This window comes from Podarcis filfolensis, assembly GCF_964270895.1.
Source record: "Podarcis filfolensis genome assembly, chromosome: 11".
Classification (NCBI taxonomy): domain Eukaryota; kingdom Metazoa; phylum Chordata; class Lepidosauria; order Squamata; family Lacertidae; genus Podarcis; species Podarcis filfolensis.
Window position 1 is genome coordinate 42171422 of NC_139613.1, and position 15848 is coordinate 42187269.

General features: G+C 40.6%; 1 protein-coding gene across 5 annotated transcripts in view; it reads right to left on the minus strand.

Moving 5' to 3' along the window:
* MCC (MCC regulator of WNT signaling pathway) overlaps positions 1-15848 on the minus strand; it is a 208797-nt gene that overhangs the window by 55457 nt on the left and 137492 nt on the right. For all 5 annotated transcript variants that reach the window (XR_014539771.1, XM_083576624.1, XM_083576627.1 and 2 more), the window contains 2 exons: positions 11760-11902; positions 5350-5513 (listed from right to left, as the gene is read on the minus strand). Coding sequence is in view for 4 of the 5 variants with exons in the window: in XM_083576624.1 (XP_083432750.1) it covers positions 5350-5513; positions 11760-11902 (307 nt within the window). In the remaining variant the exon portion in view is untranslated. The remainder of the gene's footprint in view (positions 1-5349; positions 5514-11759; positions 11903-15848) is intronic.

Sequence of the window (15848 nt, forward strand, 5' to 3'; positions counted from 1 at the left end):
AATTTGCTCTTTTCCATTTTACAGAAGCCATTTTAATTAGCAAATGCCAGCATTGTTTTTTTTAAAAAATGATGCAATTAAAAAAAAAGGCCATTTTTGTTTACATCTTGTTATATTAATGGAAGCAACTGCAAACCTGTGGCATTTACAGAGTGCATTAGGCATCAAACACACTAACGAAGGTGAAAAACAGGAAAGAATGTGCATCCCACTTAATCAGTTGATATACAAAGTGGACTGCTGCTTTGGTGAACTAACTGAGCAAAACCAAAGCCGCAGTTGACCAGATGAGTGGTGACAACCCACTAACAAAAATGTTGCAGATCACTGACTGGAGGCTTTGAGAACATTAGAAGATGCCTGCTGGATCAGACCAAAGGCCCATCTAATCCAGCATCCTTTTCTTCCAAATGCCTTTGGGAAGTCCAAGCACAGGACATGAAGGCAATACATGACATGAAGGCCTGAAACTTGCAAGGGGCTTACGTTACAGGGGTCTGCATGCAAAGTCAGAGGGCACCCCGCCAAAAACCGCTCTCCTGCGTGACCATTTCTACCTGTCTGATGCTGCCAAGCTGAGTGGGCGAGATTGCAGGAACATTGCAGGCTCTTCCAGAGCCCTCACAAATCTTCCAAAAGGCTGGTAAGCAAGGTAGAGAGCTGAAAAAGGTCTCCATAGCAGGAGAAGCTTGGTGCAGAAAGCGCTTTTAAAGCCCTCTAGGAAGGTCACGTGACCTCTCTGATGGGTTTTCACCTGTCTCCTGTCTTCTTTCAGCAACTGGTATTCAGGAACACATTGCCTCTGATACAGGAAGCAGTCTGCTGTCATAATGGCTAATATTATGCTCCACAGATATATCTAAACCACTTTTTAAAGCTGCGCACGTTAGAATCATAGAATTGTAGAGCTGGAAGGGACCACGAGGGTCACCTAGGCCAACCTCCTGCAATGGAGGAATATTTTGCCCAATGTGGGATTTGAACCCACAACCCTGAAATTAAGGTCTCATGCTCTACCAACTACATTTTATGTTAGTGAAGGACAGGATAGAAGCAGTCTGCCCCACCATAAACGTTCAGACTGAAAGGTGTGCCATACTGCCATTTAAATCTACCAACTGCACATGGCTGAGTCCTGATTTAACGAAATACTCTGTATTTCTACTGGAAGATGTCAAAGCTGAGCAACAGAGAGAAAACTATCCAAGTCTGTAACCAAAGAGTGCTGAACCAGGGAAATCTGCAATACACTGCCAAAGCCTAAGGTAAGAGGCAGTAGCATTTTAAATAGAAAATTAGTTTGCAAAAGCAGCAATCCACTTCACAGAGTTCCTCTTTCATAGGAGGAACTAGACTGCATGTGGGTGGAAATGAATAGAAGAAGCACATTTTATTTTAGTTAGTTCTTCGTTTCAAACAATGAAACCTACCATTATGTTTGCGGGAAGGTTTATTTCTGGATTACCTTCCCAGTTTGCTCATTATTCACTTTTTCATTATATTTATATACACATTTTCCTCATCATTTCCAATACCTAGCGAAGTTCTGAAACTAAATCCATCCACCTCCATCCTCAGAGGTTTCGGCATTCTGGATGCGTGGGTGAACTTCATTTTTGAAGTGTGACGGAGGAAATAAAACAAGAAGCCTTTGGGAGAAGTAAAGAAGCAAAAGGCACCTGAATTCTTCCCCTTTGACAAGAATTACAATACAGAGGAAAACCCAAAGAGGACGAAAATAACTTGACCGGAATAAGAATGTATATAGTAACAATACTTCTACCTTGCTTCCCAGCAATGCTTTTACAAAGCATAACACATAATACCAAAACACACAGAATAAATCAATACCATTTAAAATAGTTGAAATTAAGTCTGCATGCACGGCCCAGAAGCTTCAGCTAGTGCAGAATCCTGCAGCTAGACTGATGATGGAAACAGACTACCGTATTGCCAGCACATGGCACCAGTGTTGAAAGACCTACACTGGCTTCCTTTCCACTATTGGGTCAGCCAGGTTAAAGCTTCTTGTACTAGCATACAAAGGCCTGAACAACTTGGGCTCAGAAAAGCCACTTTTTACCCCATATGTCCCAAGTTAAACACTGAAATCATCTGGGGGAGCGCTATTAGTGATGCCCAATTGACCAGAAGCATGGCTGACACCAATAAGGAGTCATAACTTCGCTACAGAAGACCCAACTCTACGGAAGGCCTGGGGCGAGAGGAATGTTTTCATCTGGCATCTAAAGATATGTAATGAAGGTGCTAGGTGAGTCTCCCTGGGGAGAGCATTCCACAAATGGAAAGCCACTGCAGAGGCCTGTTCTCGTGTTGCCACCTTCTGGACCTCTTGTGGAGAAGGCACACAAAGGGCCTCAGATGATGACTGCAGAGTCCTGGTTGGTTTCCATGAGGAGAGGTGGACCTTGAGGTACTGTGGTTCTAGGCCATTTATAGGTCAAAACCAGCACTTTGACTTGGGCCCAGAAGCTAACTGGCAGCCAGGCAGTCGAGCCAGGATCACTGTAATATGCTCAAACTGCCTTGCCCTGCAAATTTTGTATACTGTATTTTTCTTTCTGCAAGCTAATTTTAGACATATGATGAAAAGCAGGGTATAAATTTCTTAAAAGTGTGGACTGTTTCAGTTCAGTGTTCCACTCAGTCAACCTGCCTGCCCTGCCCTGCCCTCTTCCAAAATACTCTACTCCCCACCCCCTGGTTTTCTGTCCCCCTACTCCAACATTCAGTTAAAATTATTTAGGCCTCGTTTTAGGTCTTGTTCCCCAAACTTTTTTTTTTGTACTTCTGCAGATCTTGGGGTTCCTCCAAGCTTTCTGATGTTTTCCACATGGAAAATATGAAGGCTATATAAAGAAGCCACATGTGAATAATGAGTTTGCTATTAGTATATATCAGGCATAGGCGAATTCCGGCCCTCCAGATGTTTAGGACTACAATTCCCATCATCCCTGACCACTGGTCCTGTTAGTTAGGGGTGATGGGAATTGTAGTCCCAAACATCTGGAGGACCGTAGTTTGCCTATGCCTGGTATATATCCTAAAAGAGGGCAGCTTAGGGGCGAGGTGGGCCTTCCTGGGCAATGAATTCAGTATGTGGAGCGCTCCTGTTTAAAAGGTTCTAATCCAAGGGAGGGGTGCATTCAGCCTGTGGGTTTAATTATGCCTTCCAGCCCTCTCCATTCAGCTCATAAAGCCATTTTTGCCAAAAACCAAACCCAGCTGTTCTTCCCCTGGCTTCAGGTATGGAGTCGAAAGAGAGGTTTCAGTGCTTTGCAAGTTTCACTACCCCTCTTTTTTGCTTTGAGACTTCTTGTTTCTAAAAAGGAGATGGAAACAAGTAGCTAAGCTGGAAAGTCAAACGTTTTATCTTTTTGGAGCTTAGCCTATTCAAAAAGTAGTATCCTAAACAAGCAAGGCATTTTAAAAAATGTATATAACCATTCAGATAACCAATCTTGATTCAAGGCCCTTTCTGTCTGCAAAGCAGGAAAATGTTTACTTACACAAACTACCAGATTTCACTTCGGTCAAACATTTACCAGTGCTGTTAACACTCAAAACTAAATGTGCACTGTAAGCTGCTTCTCAGTGTGCTTTAGCTATGCTGCACAATTCAAAGTACAAAAATAAATTCACCAGGGGACTTTTCATAGCTCTGACAATGTCTCTCTTAAAATGCCAATGAAGTATGGAATTTAGGGAAGTACAGAAGGTGAGAAGAGTCTATGTGAAACATCTTTTATATGCAAACTACATGCGCTCAGACATCTCTCCCTTTAGAGGAATTTTTGCAGTGTCTCTTCTATCTTCCATAATTTTACCCTATAGGTCACATCTCATATTTATTGTGAAAGGAAATCAAATGCTAAAGTATACTATCTCAGGGATGAATTGAGGATTACTGCCAGCCCCTTACTATCTACTTGGCAGTTTCCAATGGAGTAACCACAGCAAGAAAGTGAAGGCTGCAACTTTCCCTCTTGACCTCACATGTGGGAGGTGGAAAAGATTAAACAAACTGCAATCCCTGACTTCCAAAACACAGCATAGTAGTAAAAGCACAGTGCTTCTAACATGAATACAATAGGATGCAAAATCATTGAACAGATTCTGCATACGAGGCCATCCTTTTAAATGTTCTGTGCGAAAAGAAAAGAGCAGTATTACATTTATTCAGACACTATTGTTATTCTTGCTCCTAGAACTGGAAAAATATTTTATTATGCTTTTTCTTTTAAAAAACACACACCAAAAAACAGCCACACACCAACCTTAGAATAAGAGAACCTTAATAACCTGGCATTAAACTCTTGTACCTAAGGCAAATTCTAGGAAAATAGAGTAATATTTGAACAAGAGGTCTTTTCACCTATCCTGTTTCTCATTTAAAACCCCTTAGCAAATGCAGAATGATTTCTCTGCATTGGGATATCTCCCACAGAGAGCACGTTTGACAAAGATTGATGAAAAAGAAGAAACCAAACACAGCTTCTACAATGGAAACAACCAATGAAGATAAAACACAGTGGCTTCTTTCTAATTTTATCTATAACAGACCCATTTGCTATAAAGTCAAATGTTACAGCTAAACCATGCATAGTTGTTGGATTGCAGAGAATACCATATGCCATCACTGTCACAATGAGCAGGTAGTTCATATCCTATTGCATTGAAGGCCCTACGCTACTGAAACCACCTACAATTAAGCATGCAGTGAGAAAAGTATATCATATCTGAAATGACTTCAGGAATAGCTAGGTTGTTTCCAGTTCCACCCATCCCTATGTAAACCCTATGCCCTTTCAACTTCACTTTAGAACCTGCTTTTCCATCACGGCCTGGCCTTCTCAATCTACCTTTCCTTCAGATTGTACTCTCTTTCTTCCTTTTTTCTGAATCGATGCTCCCTTGTCCCTTAATTTCTCTACCTCTCGGGCCTGGTTTCCATCTCTACAGGCTAATCTAAAGCCTCTACAATGCACAAAACTCCTTGGTATGATATTGCCAACACATTGGCACTCAACAGTTAAAATGTTTGTGAATATTCTGTAACATGACAACAGGTTAGCTTAATGACAAGAGAAAGCTCTGCAGATAAGATGTCAGGCAACAACCAGTTTTCAGCCCGTTTTTATAGGTAAGATGTCTCTGTGACTTAATTATCCTTTCAGTAAAACAGGCTTTATTGCCCAACTGTTATCGGAACTGTATCACAACATGTGCTTTGATTATCTGATGAAAGACGCCATATAGGTACAAATTATGCTCTATTATGTCAGAAATTACGTAATAAAGATTAGCAACCAGCTAATGTTTCCACACCTTAATGGCTAAATCACAGTGTTCACTGGCAGTGGTGAGCTGTTCAATGTGTCTGTCCACATCTGCCACAGACAAACTGCAGCTGCTCTTCTTCCTCCCACAGACAACATTCTCCAGTCCCGTCAGCACTCTCTGCAGTTCGGAGTTCAAGTCACTACAGGTATCTATGGGGCAGAAAGAACATGTCAGACATACATTCCAAGTCACCAATAGACAGAGTTTCCATTCAATCTTAATCTTGAGGGTGGGGAGGAGAAGGCTGCACACCTGCAAGAGGTAACTCAAATCGGCAAACATTTCTCTTCACAATCTCCCAAGCACAAACAACATCAAGGTAATCTTGAAAGTTACTAATTTACTGTGGGGCTAACAACTAGACAAGCTTGAAATCTGCGGGCTTGACTTTCAAGATCAGGAAATATTCACAAACAAAGAAGTATTTCACATGTGACTGAATTGGCGGGGGTCTGTGTGTCATTTTGTGATGCTATTGGAAGCAGGTAGGAATATCTCCTTCCCTGACCCCCAAGACAGACTGCTTGGTGGCCTTCAACATTTTTCCACCATGTGGCATGGAGCATGAGTGGAGTAATCTGTTCTGCAAACATCTTTTTAAAAATAATATCTGCAACATGGTGTCTTCAACTATATGCAGTGTGGTAACTGCATGTTGCCACAGCAGCAAGTATGTAGATCTTGCTTCCTGCTTATGGCACATCTAGACTGTCAGCCTGGCCTCACATTAGTGATAATGGTGAGGAGGGGCTGGACTCAGTAGCACTTAATCCTATGATAAACCATTTCTTTTTCATAGGTACAAGAGCTACACAAAATGAGATGGAAGCAACCATTTCTGATTATAGCCCAGAGAAAACCTTGCTTGGAAAGTTTGGGAATGCTGGAAACGTTTTGCTATGTGCTGATCAAGAGTAATGACTTAATCTAAAAAGGTTTAACACCAGGAAGACATTATTTTAAAATGAAGTTCATACTGTCAGACATTTGCATATACTGCTAACCCATCTGCTTTCCATTGTTCTAGCCTTCATCATTGTTCTTCTGCCGATTTCTTTTTCTTGAATAATTACAGTACTGTGTTATGTCCTGCAGGGCATCTTATGCCTATGCTTCTCAAAGAGAGCTCTGGCTCACCAGTGACTGACCACAGATAAAAACAGGGGTTATTTGCTTCCCACTGGAGACCCATATAATTCTGAACCTGAGCATTTTTCCATAAATGAATATTGGCTGCCTCTTACAAGGCTGGGGTTAAGCAAGATGAGGCAATTAATTTTCACAAACCTAGTGTTTTACATTTTAGCATTTTATTTTAGTATTGCATTTTATTGTTTAATTGTTTTAAACGGAGAATTATGTTTTAATTCTCTAAGGCATTAGTATGAGAAAAAGTTGCTTCTTCAAATATTACAGAGTCCTTTTCTCCAGGATTCTACTGATAAATAATTATTAGTGCAACACCAATTTTATATTAATTGTCTCCACATCCAGCTCAGATTTAATGGGCAAGCATTAGCAGATGTTCTCAATATGTAAATATGGATGAATTCATTCTGGCTTCTTTTGCCTCTACAGAATAGCATCATCAAAACATCTAGGGCTTGAGTTCACAATTAAGAAAACACATCACAAAACAATTAATATCCAGATACCTATTACGTTCTGGCATGAAGCACCCCAACAGAGAAACAGACAATTTATTACAGTGCAAGTACAGTACAGGAGTGGGAAAATGTTGTGGCTACACAATTAGCATTGTAGTGAAGTGTTTTTGATCTGTATTGTCTCCTCTAACATACACCCACAATCTAATTCAATGGACAGCCAAATACATGCTAACAGAAAGGCCATTAAAATCACAGCTGAACTTACAAAGTCCCTCCTTTTTGGATAAATGGTAGCTGAATGTGGCCCTAGCAGCATTTTTGTGCAACCTGCGGTTTCTTGATTGAAAGCACAAATAATTTTTCCATTATTTAAAAAATGTTTCTAGCTCCTATACTTGAGGATTGAAGCATAGAATAGGCATAATATGTCTACCAGCACTGCCATTGGAGGCACAATTTTCATGGGAAGAATGTACACATAAATGTTTAATACAGGTTTGAAATTAAGGTTGCCTAGACTGTAAATTGTATTAACTGAATTAAGTTTTGTATTCTTACATTGTTGTAATCTACCTTGGGATGTTACAGTGAAGAATGGGTAAGAAATAATATCATATATCATATCATATATCATATCATGCTGGTCCTGGTTGCATCTGGAGGTGCTATTTCATCCAATTCCAAATCTAATTCAACCCCCATAATCCAACTCATTGCTCCATGCGAGACTCTCTTTTCTCTGTTGCAACATGAATGGACACAGCAGAGCACAAGCCCTGCACACTAGACCTTCACAGGAGTCCTACAGGTATGCTTTAATCTGGGAAGAACACTGAGTAAATTGCTCAACAAATGATAATCCATACTAATATCAATGTGGATTGGTAAAAAGGAGAGCATGGGATTCTTCTGAAGTCCGTTCATGTGCAAAAAGTGCTTTAATAGTCCCCATAAAAATATATCTCTGCCCTGTCGGCTCCACTTAAAAACCATTTCCCTGCATCAGAAGCTATTCAGCTGCAAAATGTTTGTTTTTATAAATACAGTTTCTCACAGATGCACCAAAGAGATTGCTGAACTGATAAAAAACTATTTGTGTTGCCTGCATTCCTGAAGTGCCATGACAATTTGTACACGTTTTGTCACATTTTACAAGACAATGCCTTGCCCCAAACAAGGTCTTGTATTCTAAGTTGTAGCCCTCAGGCAGCTTTCCTCCCAGGAAATAAGACTTTATAACAAGGCTAGAGAGACCCACATCTCAAGGAGAAAGTAGATTAAACCCAGTCATAGGATTTACAACATACAGCAAGGGAGATTAGCTGTTTTAGCCCTTGATGTTTTATTGCCTGTAGCAGTAGAGAGGCATATCTAAATTTACTACTATATCATGACATGTGAGTCTAGCTTCGTATGTCAATGAGGTTTCTGCATTCGTGCAATGTGCAGTTCCACCTTTTCATCTCAAGATGGATTTGCATTCTGAGTGTATCCAATAGAAGGGGCTCAAAGCTGGGGGGGGGGCTTAAATGAATGTATCAGAGAATTTGGTGATAAAATAAAACACATACAAAATCAAGAGAAATGAAAATACATTTTAAAAAAAAAACTTGCAAAATTGTGTTGTGATATCTACTACCACTATTTGCAGGAAACAGATGTAGCAATCAGGGCCATCTTTACAAATTTCACTATGAGGAGCGCCAGCAATCAAGACAAGCCAAAGTTTTAATTTACACTTGTCTTCTCAGCTGTGGGAACTCCTGTTCCAAAAACTGCTAGAAAGCCCCAGTGTAACATATAGTGTGTGTTGTGTGTGTCTGAGTGTTTAAGTAGCTTGACTAAATCAGTGTGCTATTTTTAAAAAAGTTTTTACATTCTGATATTCTATGGCCTTTTTATTGCTCTGAATCCTCTGAATGACAGGAGAAGCAGACTCTTAAATGTTTTAGCCCCCACTTTGATTTACAGAAGAAGAAGAGAAGAAGAGTTTGGATTTGATATCCCGCCTTTCACTCCCCTTCAGGAGTCTCAAAGCGGCTAACATTCTCCTTTCCCTTCCTCCCCCACAACAAACACTCTGTGAGGTGAGTGGGGCTGAGAGACTTCAGAGAAGTATGACTAGCCCAAGGTCACCCAGCAGCTGCATGTGGAGGAGCGGGGAATCAAACCCGGTTCACCAGATTACGAGTCTATTGCTCTTAACCACTACACCATGCTGGCTGTATAGAGTGGTGTAAGGCATCTCAAAATACAAGGGTGAATGCCTTCTCCTGTTATGTCATATTCTTGTCCTGTTATGTCAATTTGTTTCAGGCCAGGTCTGGAAACTGGCAAGATATGTATCATAAATTGTTCATTTTAAGACAAGCGTATCTTCACAAATCTAAACCCCCAAAGTTCATAATGTTCTCCTCCTACATCGCTATATCAGTCATCTATAACCTTGCCTTGGGCAACGTTACAGTTGAACATACGGAGCCAAATTCCTTGAGTCGTCCCTAGCACCACAGAACTTAACCAATATTAATCATGTCTGTCTAACATCACAAACAAGGGAATAAGATTACAGGCGCTTTGTATTAATTTTCCCTTTACAGGAAGGTTGTCCCATAGTTGAACAGCTATGAATTCTGCATGGTAAACCTTAATGCTTAAGGGTGAAACATCATCAAGAAAATGGCTAACAGCCAGTCATTTTCTTTGTTCTTTGGGGAAAATGTTTCCACTTCAGTATTTCATACTGCTTCAACAATATGGTGGGGAACAATCTACTTTTCAGGTGGGTGGGGTTACAAGCCTTTTTTTATCAGCATATATCTAAGTGACTCATATACTCGAAAGCAGAACTGAATGTGTGATCTATATGTTGTCCCTCTGAACTAAATAGCAATGACCCTTCAGAAGCTGCAAAATGTGTGAAATATACTCAGAGTCGCAAAGTGATTTCATGCTCTTTATTCAGCTCATAGTGGTGAGGAGGAATGAATGAAAGTCCCCTCAAAGTATCTGCTTTATATACATTATTTACACAATGGGCTGCACATGATTGGCTAATTCTGGAATTCTACTGTAAGCCAATCAGGTTGTGGATTCACTTATATCTGGAGCATGATTGGGTGGTTCCTGCCAACCAATCATACTGCTGCATTGTTCTAGGACCAATCAGACTGCTGCATTCTGAATCCTATTGTTCTAGGACCAATCAGACTGCTGCAATTTGGATCCTATTCAACTCAGTACATAACAATGTGGCACAACATTCCAAATCCCTCTGTCCCAAAAGTTAGAGCAGGTTATTTCAACAGAACATGCTGGCTGTAAGCCTAAGTTTTTGAACCAGAAAACCTGCTGGAGTTTGACAAAAGCCATCATTATCAGAGTCACTCTGACACAAACAAATGTCCTTAGCACTTCCCAATTCAGCCAAATGTTACTTTGAAACCTGCCATCTGTAGAGAAATTACACAGCTTTCTGAAAACAAGAGGCTTTGAAAGAACATTCTTTGATTATGCAGTGCTGAGAAGCAATGGATGATACAGCTACATGCAGCACTGCATAAAAGAAAACAGAAGTCACCAAATAATAACCGAGGGTGATATATAAGAAGAAATTACTGCTAAATAATCTTGTAAATTAATAATTAGAAGTAGCAAAAAATCAGATGGACATGCAAGAATGAAAGGTTTTGTTTATATGTTTGTGACTTCTGATTTCAAACATCAGACATAGCCCCAAATATTTTTTTGTGAGCTTTCTAAAATTAAAGGGTCAGGACTCATTGTCTATTGAAGATGATGTAAGTTTAGCTTCCATTTCCCCCTTTTTGCTTACAAAAAGTTGCTCAATTATGCTCTACTGCTAATATATTATTAAATGTTTGTTATGGACATTTAATGGAGCAATATGGAAAAACACTGCTCTAAAAAATATGTGCTGATATGCATGGATTAAATATGTAAAGTACAAGCGAGAATAATAATTAGAAATGGTTATAAGGTGTATTAGGGACGCGGGTGGCGCTGTGGGTAAAACCTCAGTGCCTAGGGCTTGCCGGTCGCATGGTCGGCGGTTCGAATCCCCGCGGCGGGGTGAGCTCCCGTCTTTCGGTCCCAGCTCCTGCCCACCTAGCAGTTCGAAAGCACCCTTAAGTGCAAGTAGATAAATAGGTACCGCTTTATAGCGGGAAGGTAAACGGCGTTTCCCCCTAGAGTCGGACACGACTGGCCCGTACGGGCAGGGGTACCTTTACCTTTTTATAAGGTGTATTATCCAAAGAATGCAATGACGGTATTCAAATTTGAACCAAATGAAGGCAAGTCGTGGTGGAGGGAAGTCACGGGTGTGTGTAGGGTTTTAGTTTGTAGTGTAGGGTGCGTATTTTCTTTTGGTCGATTTTGTATCAGTATTTGTTTGTTTATTTTATTTTCATTTTCTGTACAAAGAAATTTAAAAAATTAACGTGTTTTTTTAAAAAAAAGTTTGTTAAATGCTTATTTTTATTATGTGCTGTTGTTCAGGACAGCTTGAATAATATATACCTTTAAGTCTACTAATAAGATGCCCCACCATATCCCTTACTTTTGCTTTGAAACAAAAAAAATTTTTTCCTTCCAGTAGCACCTTAAAGACCAACTAAGTTAGTTCTTGGTATGAGCTTTCGTGTGCATGCACACTTCTTCAGATACCGCTTCAGATTTTGCTTTGAAGTTTTTTACTCTGTCTTATGAAAGCTGCTGTAATATTCTGCTACTACCATGAGAGGCATTCAAAATATTGCTCACCCATGTCAGCTGTGACCATTGTAGACTGGTTCTCTGGGACTGAAACAGAAGTTTGATCTTGATCCAAGCTGTGTGAATCTTCATTGACCTCATGTTGACTATGACTAAGTTCTGATCGCAGTTCTGAATACTCATCTTCTTCCCTGAGGAATGAGCCACAGACAAATTATTTTTCTTTTTTTTTAACCACCTAAGAGAAACAGCACAACTGATGGTCCTATAACCACAACAAGTAAGCATTACAAAAACTACCATGCATCTAATAAGCTGCAAATATCCACAAAACATTCGTTAGAATATGACCTCTGAAGTTCACAAAATTCACCACATACTTATTAAAAAGGGGATGATTAGGTGCATTAGACCATCTTACCAAACAGGTGGCATGGTTATTTAGATTGTTTTAGAATATTATTTCACTCTCTTACCTATCATTACACCTGACTCTTCCTTCCAGCTTGTCAGGTACTGAAATTTTATCCTCATAATCACTTTGAATGGTAGTTTAAGAATTACTCTGAAAAAACTTGTAGCACATCTAGCATATATAATGAGTAAGTAAACAACCCAATGGAATGTTCTGCGTAAAAGCACTCATTAAAATAGTTGGAAAAGTGTGTGTGTACACATACATGGCTTTACAAAAGGCATTTTGCACAATTCCTTCTCATCTCTATGTGGCATGTGCAAGTAACATTTGGGTATCCGGGGAACTTGTCTTAAGCTCTAAATTAAATTAATGGTTGCTTAAAAGTGCTCATTATTGCTAAGATTCTGTGCAGTTATAATTGCTAGTGGTTTACCTATGTAAATAAACTGAATGGGGGTGAGGAGGGGGGAGTCTTGCAGAAGACTGTGTCTTTCTTCATGATTAAAAGAACCACATAGTGGTTTTTCCAATCACCGAAGAGGAGCTTCAATGAGTGCCTCCTCCCACTTTACAATGCTCAGAAATCATTTATTTCAGTTTTCCAGTTGCAGCAACAGCTGCAATGGATTTTAGGAGACAGAAGGGAAGAATGAATTAAGTCAAAGGAAAACAATTATGACTATTTGCTCTTCACATTGCCCTGCTTCAGTGTGAACTCAGGCATATTGAAAGTATAGCTTTTTAAACTATTTAGGAATACTGAAGCATGAGACACCTTTTGTCCATGACGCCTAGCAAACATTCAAAATACACCAAAAGGCTAAGTTAAAATTGGATCAAAGCAGCACTTGAAGGTTCTATGCGATACATGCTAAAGTAGGCAAGAAAACCAAGCCCCAAACAGCACAAATTAAAGTACAAGATAATGAAGACCTATAAACGTGGATTAATGTTCTATGAATAAGTTAATTATTAGGCACAACACAAGCCAACAATAATTAGCTTTAGACAAAAAACAATTACCATGCAGTCAAAGAGCTGTCTTTTTTTGGTCAGAAGGCTAATTTGTTTGCTCATTTATGTCGACTCTCTGCAATTAGCTCTTCATTTTAAAACCTGAATTACCTCTGAGTGGTAAAGAGGATGGGCTTATCACAATGCTAACTTTACACACAATGCTAACACACACAACCTTTAGTGAGCTTCATTTGCTATTCTTCCAAAAAGACCATTTATTTATACTAAACACAACATGTGTTACATCACTTTCACAATGCAAACTTAGGTAGAGAACAACTTCAGTTCATTTCCTGAGTAGGAAAAGTATCTTATTTATCTCAGCAGATGCTATTCTTTTTAGCCTAGAGGTTTTAAATCCAAAATATGAGGCAGTATGAGCCATATAAACAATTCCTCCTCCCCACCGCAGCTTGGTGATAATTAATATTGCAAACCAATATTTGGTTGAGGCCAAACTTTCAAACCTGGCATGTGAATTAAACAAAAAATGCATGAAGGAGAAGAGGAGCTTGCCAATTACATTTTTGTTGCTCTGGTTATTTATTGCTTATTTCATTTTTTACAAAGGACTCCTTGCCTTCCCAACGATGCAGTTGGCAAAACAGATTATTTTAATTTTTAATTAATTTCAATGATTTATGAATCATCTTCTACATGTGTGTCAAGGTGATTCGTAAACATCATAAAGAACAGGTAAAGGTAGTTTTAAAAACAACACAAAAATAACTGAATGATATTTTGCTTTCCTCTGCCTTGTATATTATTTTAATGCAACTTACATATATTGGCCATTTTCTACTTTATCGGCTCCACCTCTTTGTGGGGATGCGTTGCGGGCGAGCCGCCAAGCCTCCCCCCTCAGCGTGGGGGGCCTCCCCTTATGCTGGGGAGGCACGGCCATGACAGTTAGCCAAGCAGGCGGTTTGGGGGGCATGGCCAGGGCCAATTTAAACCATGGTGCGATGCTGAATCGTCCCTTTTCAGCCTCATGCCACAGATCTCCTGCCTCCCACCCTCTGCTCAGGTTGCATCATTGGCCTTGCTATGGACTTCGGTTGGTCGCCGTTCAGGGGCCTGGTAGGACTTCTTCCACTTGGCAAATTAGAACCAGCCACTTGGTCTTCGCCTACCTTGTAGCAATCGTCACAACTTTGTAAGGTTTGGCGGTTAGGCATTGGAATAGCAATGTTTGGGGATGGGGAGGTGCAGCCATCACCTGCCCCTCCGTGCTCAAGGGTATTCTACTAAAGGAATCCAGGGGTGTGGATCTCGTCTGAAGCCTGAGGTGGGGCTAGGGCCGTGCCACGACCCCAGCAGGAAACCAGGAGGTGCTCAAGTCGATCCACATCGGCGGGGCTCCCCCTATTGGTGGTTTACCCTTCCAGACTTCCTGCAAGGCGGGCAGGAGTCAGATATAGTCTCTTGATGCCAATGCCTAAGCCAATACTGCTCACATTCTGTAACCAATAAAGTTGTGGCCTAAATTTTGCCCATTAACATTAACCTAAAATTCTGTGTCCTTGTGTCTTTATTCTCAAGAGGGTGGCTTGGGGCTTTGGCATGCAATTATGTGTGCTTTTTTGCATTTAAACGTATTTTTTGTGTTCCTTCCTGACAATTTGATTTAAAGTTAGGGTATCAGTCTTATTCATGGGGCACGGGTAGCGCTGTGGGTTAAACCACAGAGCCTAGGACTTGCCGATCAGAAGTCAGCTGTTTGAATCCCCATGATGGGGTGAGCTCCTGTTGCTTGGTCCCTGCTCCTGCCCACCTAGCAGTTCAAAAGCACATCAAAGTGCAAGTAGATAAATAGGTAATGCTCCGGCGGCAAGGTAAACGGCGTTTCCGTGCATTGCTCTGGTTCGCCAGAAGCGGCTTAGTCATGCTGGCCACATGACCCAGAAGCTGTACGCCAGCTCCCTCAGTCAATAAAGTGAGATGAGCGCCGCAACCCCAGAGTCGGTCATGACTGGACCTAATGGTCAGGGGTCCCTTTACCTTTACCAGTCTTATTCAGAGTCAACCCTGCAAAGGAGTTGGCTTACAGTGTATACTATATACCAGTGACAAAGATATCTTGAAATATGTTTGGACAACCATTTGTGGTCCCTAGCCGTAGGTGAACAACTTCCATATTGTGCCATACAGCTCCCTCTTAACCATTAGGTGCCAGGAAAGCTTCGTTGGCTGCTCCTCTGGAGTATTCTGCTGGCATTTTGATCAGATCACAATTACCAAACCCTGCTTTAAACTACGGCAATGACTTACCCTGATAGGTAAAGGTTGGAAAAAGGAAACGAACAGTGCAATATGTAAGTTTGTCTTCATCAGTTTAGCATATTAGAGCAAGAAATTAGGCAAGTGGCACTGGCATTTCCCCATTGCCATCTTCGCTAAGGAATTAATCTGGGGTGTTGACAGGGTGTGTGCAAAGTAATTCTCCCATGGCTTCAAAACCCAATCTAGGCATTGGCTGGTTTCCAACATTTGCTCTGCTTTAATTAGTGCTGGTAAAGCACTTTGATATCCTCAGGTGTTAGGTCCTCTGTGAATACAAGGTTTGCTAGAATTATATTTATGCTAATGTTTTTGTCGCATCTACTCAAAAATAAGCAGCTGCCATTTTTATTTCCTGTACCAAAGTGAGGGCAGGGGCTAGTTCTCCATGTACTTCTGATCTACACTTGGCGTTGAATGGG